At 38.9% G+C, this 21,479-nt stretch overlaps 1 protein-coding gene across 2 annotated transcripts in view; it reads right to left on the bottom strand.

Annotated features, from left to right (window-relative positions):
• Positions 1-6,258: 6,258 nt before the first annotated feature.
• The window catches only part of LOC143171975 (ubiquilin-1-like), a 34,304-nt gene continuing 19,083 nt past the window's right edge, over positions 6,259-21,479 (bottom strand). Inside the window, exons 3-11 of one of the 2 annotated variants that reach the window (XM_076361158.1) lie at positions 19,672-19,787; positions 18,213-18,475; positions 16,888-17,046; positions 15,971-16,211; positions 15,260-15,402; positions 14,107-14,190; positions 9,788-9,903; positions 9,263-9,431; positions 6,259-7,421 (exon numbers count right to left, since the gene is read on the bottom strand). In XM_076361158.1, coding sequence (XP_076217273.1) covers positions 7,266-7,421; positions 9,263-9,431; positions 9,788-9,903; positions 14,107-14,190; positions 15,260-15,402; positions 15,971-16,211; positions 16,888-17,046; positions 18,213-18,475; positions 19,672-19,787 — 1,447 coding nt within the window. In that variant the 3' untranslated portion in view covers positions 6,259-7,265. The remainder of the gene's footprint in view (positions 7,422-9,262; positions 9,432-9,787; positions 9,904-14,106; positions 14,191-15,259; positions 15,403-15,970; positions 16,212-16,887; positions 17,047-18,212; positions 18,476-19,671; positions 19,788-21,479) is intronic. The other variant, XM_076361159.1, reaches the window with a different exon arrangement.

Genomic DNA, 21,479 nt, shown 5'->3' with positions numbered 1-21,479 from the left:
GGAGTGTTGCCAGCAGGTCAAGGGAGGTGATCCTTCCCCTCTGCTCAGCCTCCTGGTGGGGCCACACCTGGAGTCCTGTGTCTAGTTCTGGGCTACCCAGTACAAGACAGACATGGACATACTGGAGGGAGTCCAACGAAGGGCCACAAAGATGATGAAAGGACTGGAGCATCTCTCCTATGAGGAAAGGCTGAGAGAGCTGGGACTGTTTAGCCTGGAGAAGAGAAGGCTCAGGGGAGATCTCATCAGTGTATATAAATACCTGAAGGGAGGGTGCAAAGAAGATGGAGCCAGGCTCTTGTCAGCGGTGCCCAGTGACAGGACCAGAGACAACTGACACAAACTGAAACACAGGATGTTCTTGTCTGATCATAAGGAAAGACTTTTTTACTGTGAGGGTGACCGAGTGCTGGAACAGGTTGCCCAGGGAGGTTGTGGAGTCTCCCTCCTTGGAGATAGTCAAAAGCCATCTGGACATGGTCCTGGGCAGCCAGCTCTAGGTGGCCCTGTTTGAGCAGGGGTGTTGGACCAGAGGACCTCCAGCGGTCCCTTCCAACCTCAACCATTCTGTGACTCTGTGATAACTTCATCCCAGCCAGACTCAGTACAATTCTTATTAAAGACTAATCTTTCATTGATGGTTGGAAGTTCATATAAGCCAGTACCTCATGTATGGCAGCATTGCACAATTGAATGAATAAACCATTGACATATGATACTAAGCAAGAGGGAAATATCTCTTCTGAGACATCAGTGATGCAAAATTGTGAGGGCTTTGAATGCCAGGGGGAAGTTGTTCTATAATGACAATAGCAAATGCATTTATTTGTCCACATTGTCATTTGTTGCACTCACCCAGCAGTAACTGTGTTGAAAGATGAAATAGGAGCAATAGTTTAATGCTTGGTAGGTATGTGTCGTGGTTTAACCTCAGTCGGCAACTGAGCACCACGCAGCCACTCGCTCATTCCCCCCTGCCCCCAGTGGGATGGGGGAGAGAATTGGAAGAGCGCAACTGAGAAAAACTCGTGGGTTGAGATAAAAACAGTTTAATAATTGAAATAAAATAATAATGTAATAATAATATGATAATAATAATAATACACAAAGCAAGCGATGCACAGTACAATTGCTCACCACCCGCCGACCGATGCCCAGCCAGTCCCCGAGCAGCGGCCCCCCCGGCCAGCTTTCCCCAGTTTATGTACTGAGCGTGACGTCACATGGTATGAATGTTTCTTTGGCCAGTTTGGCTGTGCCCCCTCCCAGCTTCTTGTGCACCTCCAGCCTTCTCAGTCGGTAGAGCATGGGAAGCTGAAAAGTCCTTGGCTAGTGTAAGCATTACCTAGCAACAACTAAAACATCAGTGTGTTATCAACTTTGTTCTCATCCTAAATCCAAAACACAGCACTGTACCAGCTACTAGGAAGGAAATTAACTCTATCCCTGCCGAAACCAGGACAGTATGACACAAGTTGCTGGGAGCTTTAAGCTTAAAATTAGATTATACTGAAAATCTGATCAATCACTTAGGTTGCACTTGCCAAACTACTGAGCAAAGGTGTTGCAAAATTGTGGCTTCTATCAGATACTTCTAGGTATTTGCAATATAAAAAGTACTATTTCACTATTGATAAAGTGTCTAGCACTTCTTGTTAGCCTTCAGGCAGCGGTAGCAAATCTACGTTAGGAAGAAAGAGACACAAAACTGAACTTGGTGTGCATTATAATACTAATTTTCATTTCCAGTCAAATGCTTTAAATGTTAGAAGTTATTTTTCCAAATACATTTCATAAACATTTTTGAACTAACTTGTTTTGTTTCTAGGACAGGATTCCCCGGCTTTGTGCATTGCATGATATATTGAAGAGGTAAGAGAACCTCTATCTTTAATGAGTTCTGGCTAAAGACAAAAAAACCTTAAGTATTTTCACCATTGCATTCCAAAAATAGAAATGTATGTAGTAGTACAATACTCTGCAGCTAGTAAAGCCATTATGTTTTCACTAATCTAAGGTATCATAATAATTGCTAAGGGTAAGCTAACCCCTGAATAATAGTGTAGGGAAAAATGCTGCAAATGATAGTTGGTTTTCTACTGTCTGTATAAAGATTATTTCAAGGATCCAGTTCAGTAATAAACCTAATATTAGCTACTTCCAGACAGCATAACCACAGAATATACTGATAATAACTACAATATAATGTTTTCTAAAATATTAGTTTCAGTAAGGTACAGTCCAAAATGATTAGGCATTTGGTAATCATGATTGAATCTCTTTAGAAATGTTTTTTTAAAAATTTAAATCTAAAATTTAAATTAAAGCTGACCAACTCATCATTCAACCTTGAATTTTATTTATTACATATTTCCTAAGCTCAGATAGTCCTACTTCAACTGTTCAGACACAAGCAAAGATAATTCAAAGAAAGTTTTTTGAAACTTGAAAGTAATAGCAAAATATGTAGCTTTAAACTCAAGTATTTTATTTTTCACTCTGCTTTAATTTAGTATGTTATACTAAACACCTAACAAGCCTCTCTGTAAAGAGGAATCAGAAGCAAGTTCCAAAGAGCTCTAGCATGCTCAAAATGCTGAGTTTGTGTTATCCATCCTTGGCCACATCTTTTTAGATTATCTCCAATATTAGCTTTCCTCTTGATGTTTCAGTAGGGTGGGAGACAGAAGAATAGATTTTGTGAGTTTCACGTGGCAGGAATATGCTGAACTGCTGGGACTCAGCCCTTGGGGGAATTTGATTCCTATTCAGAAGTGTTGAGGATTTGAAAGTCAGATAGAGAAGGGGGAAGACAGACCCAAACTGGCCAAAGGGCTATTCCATACCATATGACATCATGCTCAGTGTATAAACTGGGGGGAGTTAGCTGGGGGAGGTGTGACCGCTGCTCAGGAACTGGCTGGGCGGTGAGCAATTGCATTGTGCATCACTTATTTTGTATATTCTTTTATCATTGTCATTATTATTATTTTCCCTTCCTTTTCTGTCCTATTAAACTGTCTTTATCTCAACCCACGAATTTTACTTCCCCCCCTCCCCGATTCTCTCCCCCATCCCACTGTGTGTGGGGGGAGTGAGCGAGCAAATGGCTGTGTGGTGTTTAGCTGCCTGCCGGGTTAAACCACAACAACTATTCTTAATATTTCTATCATGACTGTAAAGGACACATAATGGTGATAGTTCTTGAAAATTTCATCTTGTTTAAACACTTCTCCCTATGAGGTTAAAATTAGTATGGGTCAAAGGGAAGCTATCTGAGCCCAGCCTGCTTTTGAATATCCCATCAAGGGTCACACAGGAATTGAAATTCTTAGTTTTAATTTTCATCCTGTCAAACATGGAGAGGGGCACAGTGATTAAATATTAAATATTTTACAGCTTTGTAAAAAGCAGTGTATTTCTTTTTCTACAAGTATAAAAAGCAGGAACTTGAATGATGAAGTTCTGTTCCTGACACTACTGCTGGCTCACTGACAGATTCTGAACAAGTTGTAGCTTCTGTATTTGTATCCTTGCCAACCTCACCAGGGTGCTAAGACTTCATGAACTTTTGTTATATGCACTGAACACCAAGCTGGAAAAAGGGGGGGGGGGGAGTGGTGGTGGTGAGACAATATACAAAATACAGCTCTCTGGAAAGCTTGGAGATAAAGTGTAAGGGGCATCATATTGGCTTTGAATCAGCATCTTTCACATGTAAAGCGTACCCATTGATGAAATGCAGTGGACAGCAGCAAATCAGCCAGTACAAGACTGATGGATATTTCCTTCTTTAAAACAAAAACACACAAAAAAGCCCACAACACAAACCAAACTCATTCTCATTCTTCTCAGAGTTGGACCTTTTCCTTTACTTCCCTTTTCTGGCTTGCTTTACTCTTCCACCTCAGCCTGTACCCAGTCCAATATACGCTTATGGATAGGTTTTCATACAGCTGCTTTAAAACCTCAGATCAAACAACTTCGAATACATATTTCAACTTTTTTGTGATCAGAAAATTCTGAATATAGTCAGTTACATAACTCTCAGAATTTAAGGTTAAAATCCTCTTTTCAACTGCCAAAATGTTTTGGGGGGGTTTGTTGTTGTTTGTTTGGTTTTTTGTTTGTGGGGGGGGGGGGTTTGTTGTTTTTTTTTTTTTTAAAGTCCTTGTTACACAAGAGATGCCTCTTTAGCTTAACTTCATGAAAACTCTGCAGATAGTTTCTGTAAGATTCTACAAGTCAGACCTGAATAGAATCATCCCCATATACAGTTGCACATGGATTATTTCTAACCTTGCCATGCAAATTTAGTCACTATGAAAATTAAAGAAATGGCACCCTCTTGTGGTACCTTTGCTTTTAATGAAGTCATATTTTCCCAATATAACATTTTACAAGCAAAGAGCTTTTCTAATATACCCACTATTAAATGCAGATTTACACTTACTTTTTTCCAGACACAATAAAACTAAATAATTCAGGAAACTACACAGTGATAAGAAAGCAGCTGCGTGACATATTACCAAGCAGTAATATTAAATTTCAAACCCTTATAACCAAAAAGAAATTGGACATTTTCAAAAGTGAGTGCCTAAAAGGCTGGGGGGGGGGGGGGGGAGGGGGAGAGTGCGAGAGAGAGAGAGAGCAAACAAAGATTCTATTATGCCATTAAACCAAACAAGTGTGATGTATCTTTTATTATTAAAGACAATAAATTTTTACCCCTACTACAAACCTTGTTCCACCTACTGCCACTTTTAACAATTAAGGCCATCTCCAACATAACCAAAATTCCTCCTACACTGAAGACGTCTCAGTGTTTTACTGCTACTCAGTTACTAATTGTTATTACTAGTTGACAATAGTTACATAGTTAAATTAACTATTAATTGTACCTCAAGTAGTAAACTTAGCTCAACAGTTCATTGTACAGTTTTGGTTAAATTCTACTTTTTCTTAAATTCTAATAGAATTTGACTTCAAATATCACATCTCTGTTTTATTTACATAGGTGAACTGGATCTTGTCTCAAAAGAATGTTCATAGAGGTCAGATTCAGTGCTTTAGTATCTTAGTAAAGCTTGGCAAAAATCACTCTCTTCCCTACTTCAGCTTTGCCCTTTCCATTTGACAGTGGCCTTTTTGCAAGTTATGGATTGTATTCTTAAAAGGATATACCTCCTGAATGACTGGAGATCTCACTTTTTTAAAGCAAAGTTCCTATAAGGCATACTATAAGGTCAAGTCAAATTAATTACTTCGAAGATCCTAAGAGTAGTTGTGAAAGTAATTGTGAAAAAGTAGTGATTATTCTACAAAAACTACTTGCTATCACTTCCCTATCACAGCCTCATACTCAGTGTAGTAAAGCTACCTACCCAAACAGAAGGCACTATGAAGGTCTAGTCCCCTGCAGGTTTACTATCATTGGCTAGAAAACAAAAGTAATAATAATTTCCTACCTAAACTTTAAGTATTTTAAAAGGCTTTGATCATATAAAACTCAAATCACCAGGAGATTCTATTTTAATTGATTTGTTTGTTTAACACTCTATGTTGCTGTATCTATGAGACTTTGATCCAGAGGCAGAGAGGCCTGCCAACCAAGAGATTTTCTTGACTTTTACCCAGTACTGTGCATCAGCACTATTTGATCTTTACTTACTACTGAAGTAAAAGACAAGATTACTGGACAGCAAAAACTTCTGAGAGAAGAATACAACACAGTTACTCCCTGTAAAATCTGCATGATTGGCTTTGCCAAGAGTTTTATTAATTTCATTGTATGTAAAAGAAAGTGTGCTCAACACCCTCCTTTATATCCCATTATAAATTGGTTTCATTTAACTTATGAACAATTTTGAGTCAAGGACGGTAAGTTTAAACCATTTGCAAGCAATGGCTTTTAGAGCAAACTGGCTTTATATTTGTACCAAAAGAAAAGATTGTTCAGATGAAGTGTTTAATGCAATACAGGAATTAAATCAGAATGTTCACAATTACACTGACACCAAAGACCAATAAAAAGCAAATGCTATTCAATAACACACAGCAGAATATTTCACTACTTTCACTTTATCTAAATAGTCTTCAGTATCATAGACCCTTCCTCTCTGTCCTCCACTTTATACTCCAAGTATTGTTTGCTAGTCTTTGCCCAAAGTCTGTAAATAGTCCCAGAGCTAACACTGAAAGGTCAGTCATCTTGAATGCTGGATAATCACCAATTGCAAACACACTGAAACAAAATGCTTAAATACTTTAATTCATTTATTACCTGTGCACAAGAGGTAACTACCAATAAAAACCTCAAGAGATATACAGTATTTTTTTACATGGTGGTTAAAAGTAATTAGAATATCACATGACAATGGCTGAATTACAAATCATAATGCATGTTAGAATCTCAGTGAAACAAGCCAAAATGCCTTAGAAACAGTTTCAGAGCACAAGGCAGTGCTCCTTTGATTTGCACAAAGGTAATTTACAGTTAATCTGTAACAATGTTGCAATGAGACAATGTTACAGTGCAAGTTTCTTTATGGCTAGATGTGAAGATATAACTAGAACAGCAATTTTAGTGTATTTTAAATGAATTTGCCTAAGCATTTTTTCTGAGATGTTTACCAAAGATGCTGGAAGATTCTACACTAAAAACTATGTCTTACTACTTATTTTTTTTCCCTGGCCTTTTTTGTTTACTTATAATTTCATTCTATTGTAATGTGTAAATTTCTAGAAAGGAGCTGTCTCCATTGTATATGTTGTATTTATACTTCATACAAGTAAAAGCAAAAATGGTGGATTACTCAAGTGGTATAAATCTCACAGCATTTTGCCAGCAAAAAAAAATACATGCCGAAATCACCATAAGCAGCACTGGTACCCACAAATTATAGCCTTCAATTTCTTTTTAATTTGTATCCTACATAAATTACTACTGAAGGCTAATGGTTTAGTAGTAAATAAATTGGACAGTTGTAAGTCAGACAAAGCCTGCTCAACCAACTGTGAAAGCTGATATTGTTTCAAAAAAATTAAGAAATAATGAAGAACAAAAGTGATGCATGCAACAACTGAGCAAAAATGCATCAATTCTCCGTTTGAAGAAAACTACTGCACTTGACCTTAAAATGAATGACTGATTTTAGTTATAACAAGACAATCCCAAGAGTCAGAATGAAATAAAGCAACTATTTTAAAGATTTAAGAGCTGTTATCAAAAATAAATTACGTTTTTTCAAGTTAAAGAAACACTGCTATGAAGGCTGAGAGGCAAGCAGCCTTTCAATAGCTGCACTGATATCTCCTCCTGTTGCTATTAGAGCTTGTAAGTTTGCTTCATGGTTCAAAAAGCCCATTGCACTCAGTTGCTCCAGTTGTTGCTGAAATCTAACTTCTGGATTTTGTAACTGCTAAGAAGAAAAATCTCAAGCTATAAAAAAGCATAATACACATTTGACAAAGTACAGGATTTAAACAGTTGGTTCTGAACCACTTCTTGTCTTTACTAATTTTTGAATGCATCTTTTTCAAGTTCCCCAAAATAGACTATGACAAATTTCATTCACAACTGAATTATTGATCAAGTCAGATTAGCCTCAAATTTTAAGAGTATCTTCACTTACGCGACATTTTTGAACTATAAGAAGAGCTGCTTGTTTGATAAAAAAGGAACAGTTAAATCTGATGTGTCCCAAGAACAGTTTCTTAAAAGATGTGCATGCAGGGGAAAGGGAAAGGGAGAGGGGGGGAGAAGAGTCTAATCTAGTAACGTGGGACAGCAGGATTTTGAGAATTTCACTGTTGGCAACAGTGAATGTGGTAGGCTTTTTTTTTTTTTCCTTGACATAAAAAGTTATCTGTTTAATGCTCCAAGTATTTGTTGACTAAATTTACCAAAACTCTAGTTAGAAAGACTTCAGCCTAAGGCAAAGTGACAGCTGTACTTTGAGTTGATCTTGCTCAAATAAACTGCCCATAAACTAATGGCAAAATTCTCAATAATTTCAGTTGTATGATCTTCAACTCAGAGGCATTTTTGAAACAGAACAATTATATGAAAATAATAGGCTTTAGGTATATAGGGTCACAGTAATACTGAGAAACCACTTTTCAAAATGAGTGAGAGTTTACATATCAGCACAAGATTTTTGCAGCTACTGCTAGTTTTCCTTTTGTTTTACTTAAAGTTTCATCCATTGAGAAATTCTTACCAGTATTTAAAAACTGCATATACTTCCAAACCAATAAAATGCAAATATACTGGCTGAAATTTAAACATTCCTCTCCCCAGCCCGCCCGTGTCCCCCCCCCCCCCCCATCTGCTTCCCCTAAGCAAAACCAAACAGAATACTGAATTGGTAGCGTAAGATCTGACAGGATAAAAGTATCTACGGGAACATGGTTTCCTACAGCTATGCCTACCACCGCTTTCTCATGGTTACGTAAAATAACATTTTTCTGTCAGATCAGCAAGCTGAACTGCCTTATTCTGTGGCAACAGAGGAGGTAAGAGCAGGACTGTCCCTTTTACCAGCAGTCTGCCATTACACTGAATACGTACCACAGTGTAATGGTGCTGTTTCACACAGCACTCTTGAGATACCTCTCTACTGTTCTGGGTGTGCCCCCTTTAAAGCCAGTCTTGCTCACCACCCTACATTTACCTGCAAAGCTGCCACCTTTGCTTGGCTTCTGGAGCTCTCCAGAAAGCCTGAGTCCCACTTGGTATGTTAACGCAATGTACACTGTGCAGCCTGGACCTGCAGGATGTCAGGGAAGCATGTTACAAATTCAGGCCCCAAATAACCTGAGCATGACTATTGCGAAATGTGGAACAGAGGCTGTCACAGCTACAGAGTAACAACCAGAAACACAAATACAAAGTACAGAGATAATGATATTCAGTACACTTAAGTTCTTTTCTTGTCTGAGCCCACATTTCACTTGCCAGGGAACCAGTCTTCCCTTTAACACCTTAACCTGCTTCTTTCCAGGCATTTCAGAAACTCAAGGGTATGAAGACAGGTGTACAACAATCAACCGTTCAGGATACTTTTACTCAAATGTGATGTTTTTCCAGCATTTATTTGCACAGCTAGAACATCACTTTTCAGCTTCCTCTGCTCTCCTTTGACCAGAAGCATTCTGTTGGTTTATGCTGGGGGGGGGGGCAGATATTTAAAAAACAAACAACCCACTAACCACCCAAAACCAACAACCACCCCCACTAGAATACAGTGATCTACTTTACCTGAGCATTTGCACCGGAAAGTGCCTGCAACATTTGTTGGACAAACTGCTGGTGACCAGGTTCAGCAGCCGCTGATGTTGGACTTGTATTTTCACTGGGAACAGAACTAGGTACAGTGGACCCTGTAGGAGCTCCAGTGCTTCCCAATCCACCTAAACTAGGATTGAATCTGCACAAATGACAAAGAGAAATACATCACTAACATAGAAAATGGCTTAGTTGTAATGTCTCTTCCCATTATATGTAATTACTAAGTAAAAATTCTGTCAAATAAAAAAAGGATGACAACTTAAGTAAAGCACCAAAACAAAGACCATTGCCATCATTGCTTAAAAGTGCGTTGCAGACAAAAGTGTGACCGATTCTAAAACAAGTTTAGTGAAACTAAAAAAAAAAAATGCAAGAGGAACAGTCTGTAAAAACTGGATAAACCTCTACGTGTTAAAAAGAAAGACAAAAAGCTGGAAAAAAACCCCACCACACAAGAGAAAAGTTCTTGTATAAATTTGTATGACCAATTCTTACCCTGGTATAAGTCCCGGTGCTTCCGTTGCTAGTGTCTGCAAGCCCTGTTGAATCTGTAGCAAAGCCTGCATTGCTCTAGGGTTTGACATAGCTGATAACGTGTCAGGATTCTGCATCTAAAAACAGGAGAGAAACTCATAATTGAATAACATACAGACATTCAAAGTTGATCTTTATCACTAGATGTTTTATAGAATATGATATCCTTTCAGAACTTGCTGTTTCTCAACTTTGTATTTGAATATTTACATTAAATCCTTCAGATTTTTTTTTTTTTTGGAGAGAACTTTCACAGGAGGTGATCAACGAGCGCTCTAGACTCCTTTTAAATAAGGAGAACATAAGGAAAAGTATTTCTCATTACTTCTTCTAGTAGACTTTATCATCTTCCAAAGCCATAGGAGTGTATTAGTTCAACGTAATTCTAAATTAGTTTCCTATATCATACTACTGGTAAGCAACATGGCTGAATACAGTGAAACCTGACTAGTAGGTATCCAATACAGAAAGTTATAAAACATCTCTTTCTAGCTAAATTCAGACCACAGCTATTCGATCATGATAATTTGTGCATGTGTTCATATCTGTAGTGCCATCAACACCTACAGACATACAAATACTCTGCAAAACATATTAGCAAACATCTAATATTCAAGGACCCTCACTCTACTGCAAATTCCACTAAAAACTGGCTTTTGCATCCACAGATAAAAGACATACTTTTGATTTCTGAAATTAAACATCTAAAAACTGGACTATTTTAGATACAAACCCAAAACTAATAGCTTATGCTCACCTCTGCTTATAGATGCCACATGTAAGTGACAAGTTATTTGTTTCAGTTAGAAGTCTTGGTAGCCAGACCTGCTTCAAATAGCAGACAGGCTGATTAATCTCAGCAGCCTTCACTTGGTAACTAGACCAAATTCCTTCTGCTGCAAAAACATTTTTTGATTCAAAGAACTGCACAAACTAAGGTTAAGCTTCCTCCAGTGCAAAACAGAAGAGCAGAACAGGGCGCAAAGATAAAATGTTGATTCTGTCCTGAAATATGGGTGTGTAACGAGACTTGAGCACAGCAAGTTTTTAAACACTCTCCACTTGTCCCCTGGATTTGTATCTTTGTGATAGCTGAAAGTCAGAGGAGAATAACTAAATGTATAGCTGGTGAAGTTAATCCAAATCTTTAAAGGAGGAAAGCATTTTAGATTCACTGAAGTAAGCTGCTATGATTACTTTGTTTAAGAAAATAACCTTTAAGCCATGATTTACTGTCTGATATTTAAAGTTGTTTTAACAGAAAACTGACCCAATGATCCTCTGAGCACTTAAGTGACTTGGATCTCTATCAATGTTTTTAATTCCAGCTGTAGAGTAGCAGCAATTCTGGGTAAAACTTAAGTAAAAGGAGTAGAAAGAGTAGCTCACAGATGTGTTTTTCTAGTTGTGCTGAGCAACTTGCTATTTATTGCAAGTGCTTTCCATTATACAGAGGAATATTTCATAGTTTCCATCACCCAATCCCATAATATAATGACAACAGATGAGTGAGGAAGTATGGGCTGTGATACTGTCAACATTCTGAGAACACCCAGATATTTCTCCAGTTTACTTCATCTGTTAATGTTGTTGATCATCTGACCTAACATGGAGAAGACAGCAGAGAAGTAGCTGTGCAGATAAACCCCAAGGCGACACTGATGGAAATAGATACAAAAAGCATTAAGAGCATCTGGGTGAAGATTATGGGGATGGAAAACAAAGCAGATGTCGTAGTGGGTGTCTACTATCGATCGCCCAGCCAGGATGATAGCACTGATGAGTTATTCTATAGGCAATTAGGAAATATCTCTGGATCGGTAGCCCTTGTCCTTATGGGAGATTTGAACTTCCCAGACATCAACTGGGAATACCATACTGCTGTGATGAGCAAGTCTGGGAAATTCCTGAAGTTTGTGGAAGATAATATCTTGTCATAAGAGCTCAGTGAGCCAACTAGGAAAGATGCCCTCCTAGACTTGTTGTTTGTGAAGGACTCCCATGAGAAGGACTCATGGGAGGTGTGATGGTAGGTGGCTGTCTTGGCAACAGTGATCAGGAAGTGGTTGAGTTTAAAATTTTCAGTGTAATGAGAAAAAAGGACAGCAAATTTGCTTCCCTGGATTTCAAGAGAGCAAACTTTAAACTACTCAGGGAGCTACTGAGTAGTGTCCCCTGGGAATCTGCTTTTGAGGGCTTAGGGGTCCATGAGTGCTGGTCAGTTTTTAAGAACCACCTTTTAGAAGCACAGGCAACCCCATTGTGTCATAAGTCAAGCGAGCTGGGCAAAAGACCAGCTTGGCTGAACAGGGAATTCATCTTGGAAATCAGGAGGAAAATTAAATTGTATGATCTCTGGAAGCAAGGTCAGACTTTGCAGGAAGATTACAGAGACATGGTTGCTATATGCAAGAAGACATGAAAGGCCAAAGCTCAACTAGAGTTGAAACTGGCCAGTGTTGTGTCAGAAAACAAGAAGGGCTTTTTTTTAAAGTACGTTAATAGCAAGAGGAGGTCCAAGGAAAACATTGGACCGATACTTGTTGAAGATGGTCACCTGACAAATAGGGATGAAGAAAAAGCGGAGGCATTCAATGCTTTTTTTGCCTCAGTCTTTAATAATACTGATAGACCTTGGGCTGCCCGGTCCCCTGAGTTGGAGGACCACAAGTGTGGGAACAGTGACTTTCCATTTGTGGACACTGACATTGTAAGGGCCCAGCTGTACCAGCTGAATGTTCACAAGTCCATGGGGCTGGACAGGATTCACCCCAGGGTACTGAAGGAGCTAGCAGATGTTACAGCAGGACCCCTCTCGATCATCTACCAAAGGTCTTGGGAGTCTGAGAAGGTCCCTGCTGACTGGAAGCTCATCAGTGTTATTCCAATTGACGAGAAGGGCGTGAGGGAAGACCCAGGAAACTACAGACCTGTTAGTCTCACCTCAGTACCTGGGAAAATTATGGAGAAGATCATACTGGGTGCTACTGAAAGACATTTAAAGGACAATGCAATCATCAGGCACAGTCAACACGGGTTCACAAAGGGAAAGGCCTGTTTAACTATTCTGATATCCTTCTACGATAAGGTCACCCACCTAGTGGATGAAGGGAAGGCAGTGGATGTAGTTTTTCCTGGATTTTAGGAAGGCTTTTGATACTGTCCCTCACAGCAGCCTTCTGGACAAGTTGTCCAACTGTGAGATGAGCAGGTACATGCTGCGCTGGGTGAAGAACTGGCTGAAGTGCAGAGCTCAAAGGGTTGTAGCGAATGGGGCTACATCTGGCTGGCAACTGGTCACCAGCGGTGTTCCTCAGGGCTCAATTCTAGGGCCAGTTCTGTTCAATATTTTTATCAATGAGCTGGATGCAGGAGTTGAATGCACCATTAGCAAGTTTGCTGGTGATACTAAACTGGGAGGTGCTCGTGACTCTCTTGAGGGCCAAGAGGCCTTGCAGAGGGATCGAGATAGACTGGAGCATTGGGCAATCATTAACAACATGAATTTCATGCCATTATTTATTTTTACGCATAACACCGCCTACATGCAATGAGATCCTGGCAATACTCATTTACTTTGATTTGCAAGGACTGCCTAATGATGGAACTCATGCACTGGATTAAATTTTTAATTCCTAAAAATTTTGCTTAGTCCTATTTAAAGGACACAATCCTAGCATACACTGTGACAGTTAAGATAAAGCAAATACCGGGGCTGCAACCACAACGGTGTGAACAGGGAAAACTAGTGGTAAGGCAATCTTTACAGGCAAATATCTTCAGAACCCACTCCACTTCTTTTGAATTAGCTTATGACTTGCCTCTTTCAAGGCATGCTGTAAGGTCTCTTTACTCCAAATAATCAGGGCAGGATGGAGGAGGTATGAGAAAAGTACTGTAAAGGCTTATCTTAGTAGCAGAAAAAGTAATAATCTTTTTAATTTGCAAAAGAAATAACGTAGGAAACAGGTTTTCTCTGGCTGGTGCGCAGTAAGAGCAAGTCATTTCTTCTAAGCAAGGACACAACAGCAAATCAAAGCAGTTGTGCTAGTCACAGACAAAAACATCCACTAAAAGCCAGATTTAACTTTTGAAAGGGATGGAGAGATAAATCAAGCATTTAATTATCAAGGGACAACGCAACTCAGTATCTAAAGCTAATGAGAATACACGTAACAGAATCTAGCTTTACGTGAAATCAAGGAAAGGCACCAGTTTATTGCAAAAATTGCTCACTGAATTTTAGACATTTGTTAACAACACTTAGTATCTCATCTTACTTGTTGAAGGAAAATAGGAAGCTGTTGTCTCATTTGCTCCTGAAGTTGAGGATTTCCAGCAAATAAAGGATTATTCAACATCATCTATGGGACAAAAATATTTAACATCATAGATCAAGCAGTAGATCAAAAAGTAAATACTAGAGTGGATTTTAAGACAACTATTTACCACATATGAATCAGAGAACAAGATAACAGTCTATGATAACCTCAGAGTAATTATCTCCCTCTTCTTTGGCCAAAACTTGTTCTGAAACAATGAACCACCAGCCTGAGAATTGACTGAAATCATTGGTGGTGTGGACTTGAGGGGTTTTTTTGTTTGGTATTTTTGGGTGTGTTTTTTGTTGTGGGGCTTTTTTTTGGTGGGGTGGGGGGTGAGGGGATGTTAAACTTTTGAAGTGAATCCTTGCCAGATCCTCGCCAAAGCAACCTCATTTATGTAACAAGAAAAGCCTTTTCTGGTCAGCCTCCACTACAGATGCTATGGTTTCCCTGTAAACATCGTCTGCAAAAAGCCTGGGATATTTTCCAATTAGGTGTTTAATATACAAAAGATGATAATATTATCTCAGTTCAAGATTTGACTTTGGATATTATTGCTGTAAGTAAAATTGGAAAGCACTTCTACAATACCATTCATAAAACAGCAGTAAGTATTAGCACTTTTATTGTGAGCAAGGATCACAGATAAGAAATGAAAACCAGAATAACAGCTAGACACGGCACCAACTCCTTCCCCTCCACTTCTGTCCTCCCAAGCTAGGGTGGGTATTTATTTACTAGCAGATCTACCTTAATTTATAATCAAAGCATTTGTTTTGTTTAACTGGTTCTTATGCTAGGCCACAAAAGTTTAAGGCTGTATGAAACATATACAAACTTACAAGTTGTTACAAGAGAATGCCTGACAGGATGTCCAACTACAAATTGAAGAAACTTACTGCAACAGATGATTGCTAAAGGTAACTAGGTAATAATTTCAATAAGTCACGCATTAACATACTTTAAAAACTGGACCATTCACAAAAGACAAGTTATTGTTGAGAAGTTGGCACAATTACTCTGTAGTGAAAATATAACTGTATCATAAATTCAATTCCTTTTTTCCACTTCAGTGCACACAACACATTGCTACACCAAAAGCATTTACCTGTACTGCAAGATCAGGATTCTGGCTCAATGACTGCATCATGCTTCTCATATAGGGTGCAGACAACATATTTTGCATAAGTTGTGGATTTTCTGTTATCTGCTGTAACAAGCTCTGCATTCCTGGAGTGTTGAACATACCAACTTAAAAACAAAAAAAAGTAAAAGGTCGCTTTAGTAAAAATCTTTACTATAATCAAATTAATTAGACTGCCTAGAACTGGGATACAACTGTGTGGTTTTGGTTTTTTGTTTGTTTGGTTTGGAGGTTTTTTTGGTTTGGGTTTTTTTGTTGTTTTTTTTAAATGAGCTTTAGCCCCTTAAATACATCTCAACGTGGTTCTGCTTACACAGATGCATCTGCCCTAGAAACAAGTTAAGCCAGAGGTCGTTATCCAACAAGCAGTGCCACTAAGTATCTACATTATTAGCTGTTTTCCTGTTTGTCTCTAAACAGAAAAATATTATCATTCATCTACATATTCCCTACTTTTGTTATTTTAAGGCAGTACACAAGTATTGTTGTTTGGTTTGTCTCTTGGTTTACTTTTCATGTTTGTCTTTCTATAGAGGACTTTGATACTAGTCAAATGTTCTATGGAAACAAACAGCAATACAAACTTTGAATCAAAACATCTCTTTCTAATAACAGAATCATTTCAGCAAACTCATGAATATTTGCAAATATATATAATTGCAATAACAGACACACCTCCTAGTCCAGGTCCCAAATTTGGTATAGTTGAGCTCTGTCCCGTACTGGCAGAGGTGCCATTTCCGACATTACTACTGCCACTGCTCTCACCACTGGTGCTGGTACTTGTGGAACTCTGAGAACTGGACTGAGGAGCCCAGGGATTTGGTAAAGGATCTCTATTTTCTGTACGAGATGGCTGACTGTCCCCTCCTGATGATGCATTGCTTACTAAGGAAGCAAATGGGTTACCTCCAAACTACAGAAGGAGAAACAAACGTATCTTCTATTAGTCAACTATTTTTAAGTCTGCTAGAAATGGCAAGTTACCTTTCCAAAATTACACATGAAGATAAATGTTGATGGCTCTTAATCAATTATAATCACCATCCTAAAATAAGCCATTGTAAATATTCTGAAAAAGAGATACCAACGTTGAAAGAGAGAATCTCCAACAACAACAAAGATAAGTTAATCACACCTCGTTTTAAATGCAGCGTTTGCTACTACACTAGTACTTTGATCACAGTAAGATTATATCTTGCATAGTAGTTTCCAACTTAGAAAAATTTCAAAGCCTTTTTTCTTCCCACCTTAGGTTCCAAGTTACTAAACACACTCTTAATTTTTCCTGGACCTCAGGAATTTTATAAGTCCAAGAATTAAAAATAAATTTAGAATATATATAACAAAAATTTATTAACATTAAAATAGCTTATCAAACTCACAAAACAATCTTTATTCCTTCAAGTTTAAAGAGCATAGGAGCAAGCCACACATTGACTTCAAGCTTCAAGAAATTAAATTTTGTCAAGTACACATTTGAAAAGTTACATTATTTATCTTCTTTCATTTAAAAAAAACAAAAAAACCCACAAAACAACCCCCCCACACACACACATTTACTTTCAGTGGCCCCTACAATCATTTCTTACCTGTTCCTGTGCTGCATTCAACATTGGCTCCTGAATATCTGTGTACATACGTCGCAAGGCATTGTAGCCACCTGGTATACTTTCAAGGTTGCTCAAGGCTCGGTCTTGGTTTCGCATCATTTCCTGCATCATTGCAGGGTTTCTAGCAAGTTCTAGTGTCTAATGAAGTAGAACATTTAATTTGTATTAATAAAAAAAATCCATTCTAAAGCGAAAACATCAGCATTTAACAGTATCTCAGTTACTAATGTCTAACTCCATTTGAAATTAGGATTAAAGCCAAATCAAGATGTCAGCTTAGTGGGAGGGGAATCAATAGAATTTGATATTTAGCTAACGTTCTGCCACAACTGTCAGTATGCTGGCTGAGTCAGAAAGCATTGACTAAACAGAAGAAAAAACCCTTGTGTGGGGATGGGAATCTCACTAACGGACATTCCTGAGTTTGATTTTAATGAGCAAACACTGTACCACCTGGCATGACAAGGCACTTAAGCAGAAAATAACGGAGAAAGGAATGTGCAGCTGGAAGGAGAAAAACAAGATAAAGGCCATGAGGGCATTTCGCATGATCAGGAAGAACGGGCCAATCTGCTAGAGCATAGATGCGCGTGAACACAAGGCTATAACCTATCTGCAAGCTGCAGGTAGCGCGTGTACACTTCTGCTTGCTATAAAAGATGCTAACAAAGAGCAATAAAGGTCTTTGGTTGCCGTGTCTGCTGGAGTCCGTGCCGCTTTTCACCCCCACACCCTTGAACGTACCATCCTGTTCGTTCTTGTCTCTTCTCAACACAATATATTTCTACCATTTCTAACATCAGTACAGCATGCAGCTTATAACATGAACTTGAAAAATAATTACCTTAATTTTCCAAAGCCTCCATTTGTTTCTTGATGCCCTCTGCCACATAAGGCATACCTTACATAACACAACTTTAGAAGCAATCAGAAGTACCCACAGTTACATAAACTGGAAATAAGCAGTATTTTGGAGAATTATTACTTTATAGTAAAATCACTGTTGACTAGACAACAGAAGACTTCAAGCGGCATCCAACTCTAAACTCAGAAGATATGATTATACAGTCTTCAGCATCTTTCAAAACTATGCTGCATTTTTTTTTTAATTATCAGCTTATTTCAGACACCAGCAGCTAGAAATAAAAACATCAGTTTCCTATAGTGACCTTTTACAGATTGTCTAACAAGCCTAAATTCCTCAACAATATTTCAGCACTCATCTAAGCATGTCCAATTCTTGCTCTTTTGTTCACAGTTACAGTATAATCAAAGGTCATGAACTTAGAGATCTTTCTACATACCTGTCTCATTATATCTGGATTATTCAGCATGTGACTGATTTCTGGATTTCTCTGTATCAGTTGCTGCATTTGAGGGTTAGCCATAATTAACTGCCTCATCAGGTCAGGATTTGAAAGCATGCTCTGAACAAATGGATTTTCCATTATCTGAACCATCATTTCTGGGTTGGACATAAGTTGTCGTTGCATCTGACTTTGTAACTCTGAAAAGTTTGATGCATTTAAGCCCAGGCTACTCAGGCCTGCCAAACCTCCAAGGCCACCTTTAAGAGGAAAAAAAGAAAAAAAAAAAAAAATTAAACTTTCAGCTTCTAGTAGATTTCTAAACACATCCAGGTTCTTTTTAAGTACAAAATACATAAACATAACCCACACTTCAAAAATAATGAAACTCAATGGAAATTCTATCTTTGCAAGGCTGTTAAGGAGTCATCCACTAAGAGTTTGCTTCTTTACATAACGACACACCTAGAAATCCAAACCGTATCTGAAATATAACTTGTTCAATTCTAACAGCTTTTCTTCTACTTTACTATAGCTGAGGTACAAGGGATGTTTGAGTTTTGGAGCCTCAGGTTAATTCCCAACACTTTCCAATACATTTGTAATAGTCATTTATAGACAGATCACTGCCACAAGGAATCTCTTAATACGATGCATACTCCCTATTCTAAACAAAAAGTAGAGCTCTTCTTTTTGCTGATGCAACAAGAACTAATAATGCTTTAAATTCTCCTCCTTTGCAGAGTTCAGCAAACACAAAAGTTTCACATTTTTAGAAGGTACCAGTCAGTCTGGAGAACTGTTTACAACTAAAAAAAAAAAGCAATTGCTTAATGTAGTTTTTCCGGGGTTTGGTGTTTGTTTTTGTTTGGTTTTTTGTTTTTGTTTTTTTTTTTTTTTTAAAAGAAAGCAAACCATGAAAGAGCATGAATAACAAAACCCAGTAACTATGGAAAGAGATAATATTTTTAAATCAATAGACTTCTGTCTCTATTCCTGAAAGAGAAAACCGATAATGCAATCAGACTCAGAACCTGAGAAATACTGGTTTGTAAGATAGGAGTAACTTTGTTACTTCTGTTCCAGGTCTTAACTTGATGTTATAGGTCCAACTTCAATACTCTCTTCAGGCCAATTCAAATGCACTGTTAAGGAGGAGGAAGAGACTGGAAGGAGTTTAATTACCTGTAGTGCCAGAACACGAGATCAGTGGCACCTTACTACTGAAGATGAAACAGCACAAGCCTTAAGTTCTGTACATAAAAATTAAGGAAACAACTTACCTCTGATAACTTGCTGATCAGAAACTTATTACAACCAATACCACAGACTTTTCTAATCAGTAATTTTATAAATTTTTTTAAGTTCTGTTTACATTAGAATAAAGCTCCAGGGATACTTACCTGAAACCAAGATACCTAAGATAATCACCATGTTACCTAAGAAATATTCTTACCCAAGCCAAAAGAGTTGCTATTTGTTGAAGTTGGTGTTGAGGTATTACTGCTTGATATTGATGTGGTAGCAATACTGCCAGTGGTGTGTGTTTGTTGACCTGGATGGTCTTGTGATCTATAAAAAGCAAGTTAAAAAAATTACAAGTTGAACAAGGTGTGGTAGGTTGACCCCGGCCAGTTAAATCCCCACCCAGTCACAAGCTCATTTTCCCCCCACCCCAGGCAGGATGGGGGAGAGAATCGGAAGGGCAAAAGTGAGAAAAACCTCATGGGTTGAGATAAAGACAGTTTAATAAGCGAAGAAAAACAAACAAACAAACAAACAAACAGAAAAGTAATGTGAAGGCAATCGCTCACCACCTCCCACCAGCAGACCAATGTCCAGCCAGCCTCTGAGCAACAGCTACTTTGGAGAAGTTCCCGCCCAGTTTTATTGCTTAGCATGACATTATATGGTATGCAATATCTTTGGTCAGCTTGGTTCAACTGTCCCAGCTGTGTCCCCTTCCCAACTCTAGTCTACCCGCTGGAGGGGGGGGAAGCAGGCACAGAGCAAGAAAGAGAGAAGGCCTTGAAGCTGTGTGAGCACTGTTCAGCAATAGTTAAAACATCAGTGTGTTATCAACACTGTTAGGTCAAAAATCCAACACACTGCACCATACAGGCTGCTATGAAGAAAGTAAAACTCCATCCGAGCCAGACCCAGTACACAAGGTCTGGCATTTAATATAATGTAATAATGACATTTAATACAGGAACAGTATCATACTTGAGAATCTTAATTTACATTTTTATTATTTCTAAAACAAAACAACCCCCCCCCCCCCCATTATCTCTAGATGTCTTCCTGGCCAAACTCAAACTGGAAGTATACAGACGGTGGAAGTAAGGACGGGTAACCTGGGAGGAATATAAAGACGTTGTCCGAGTCTCTCTCTCTTAAAGAGAGTTAGATAAGACAAAGCCCAAATGGAACTGAATTTGGCAAGGGATGTCAAAGACAACAAGAAGGGCTTCTATAAGTACATAGGAGACAAAAGGAAGATTAGGAAAAATGTGGGCCCATTGCTCAATGAGACAGGGGACCTGGTTACACAGGACATGGAAAAGCCTGAGGTACTGAATGCCTTTGCCTCAGTCTTTACTAGCAAGACTGACCTTCAGGAATACCAGGTCCCAGAGACCAGGGGGAAAGTCTCTAGCAAATACACTTGATGGAAGAGGATCAGGTCAGGGAATACTTAAGCAAACTGTACATACATAAGTCCGTGGGCCCTGATGGAATTCACCCACGAGTGCTGAGGGAGCTGGCAGATGTCTGCTGCCTCCCTGGGGCCCGGGTCAGAGACATCACTAGGAAGCTCCCTGGTTTGGTACGGCCTTCTGATTACTACCCGCTGCTGGTTATACAGGCTGGCAGTGATGAGGTTGTGGAGAGAAGTCCTGCAGCGATCAAAAGGGACTTCAGGGCACTGGGGCGACTGGTTCAAGGATCGGGAGCACAGGTAGTGTTTTCCTCTATCCCTGCAGTGGCAGGGAAGGATACCGAAAGGAGCAGGAAAACACACCTGATCAACGCGTGGCTCAGGGGCTGGTGCCGTCGGAGGAATTTTGGCTTTTTTGATCATGGGGAGGTTTACATGGCACCGGGCCTGCTGGTGACAGACGGAGTCCAGCTGTCTCACAAGGGAAAAAGGATCATGGCTCATGAATTGGCAGGGCTCATTGAGAGGGCTTTAAACTAGGTTCGAAGGGGGAAGGGGATAAAACCAGGCTCGCTAGAGATGAGCCGAGGGGTGGCGTGCCG

This window comes from Aptenodytes patagonicus, chromosome W (assembly GCF_965638725.1).
Source record: "Aptenodytes patagonicus chromosome W, bAptPat1.pri.cur, whole genome shotgun sequence".
Classification (NCBI taxonomy): domain Eukaryota; kingdom Metazoa; phylum Chordata; class Aves; order Sphenisciformes; family Spheniscidae; genus Aptenodytes; species Aptenodytes patagonicus.
This window is presented reverse-complemented; position numbering and strand designations above follow the sequence as displayed.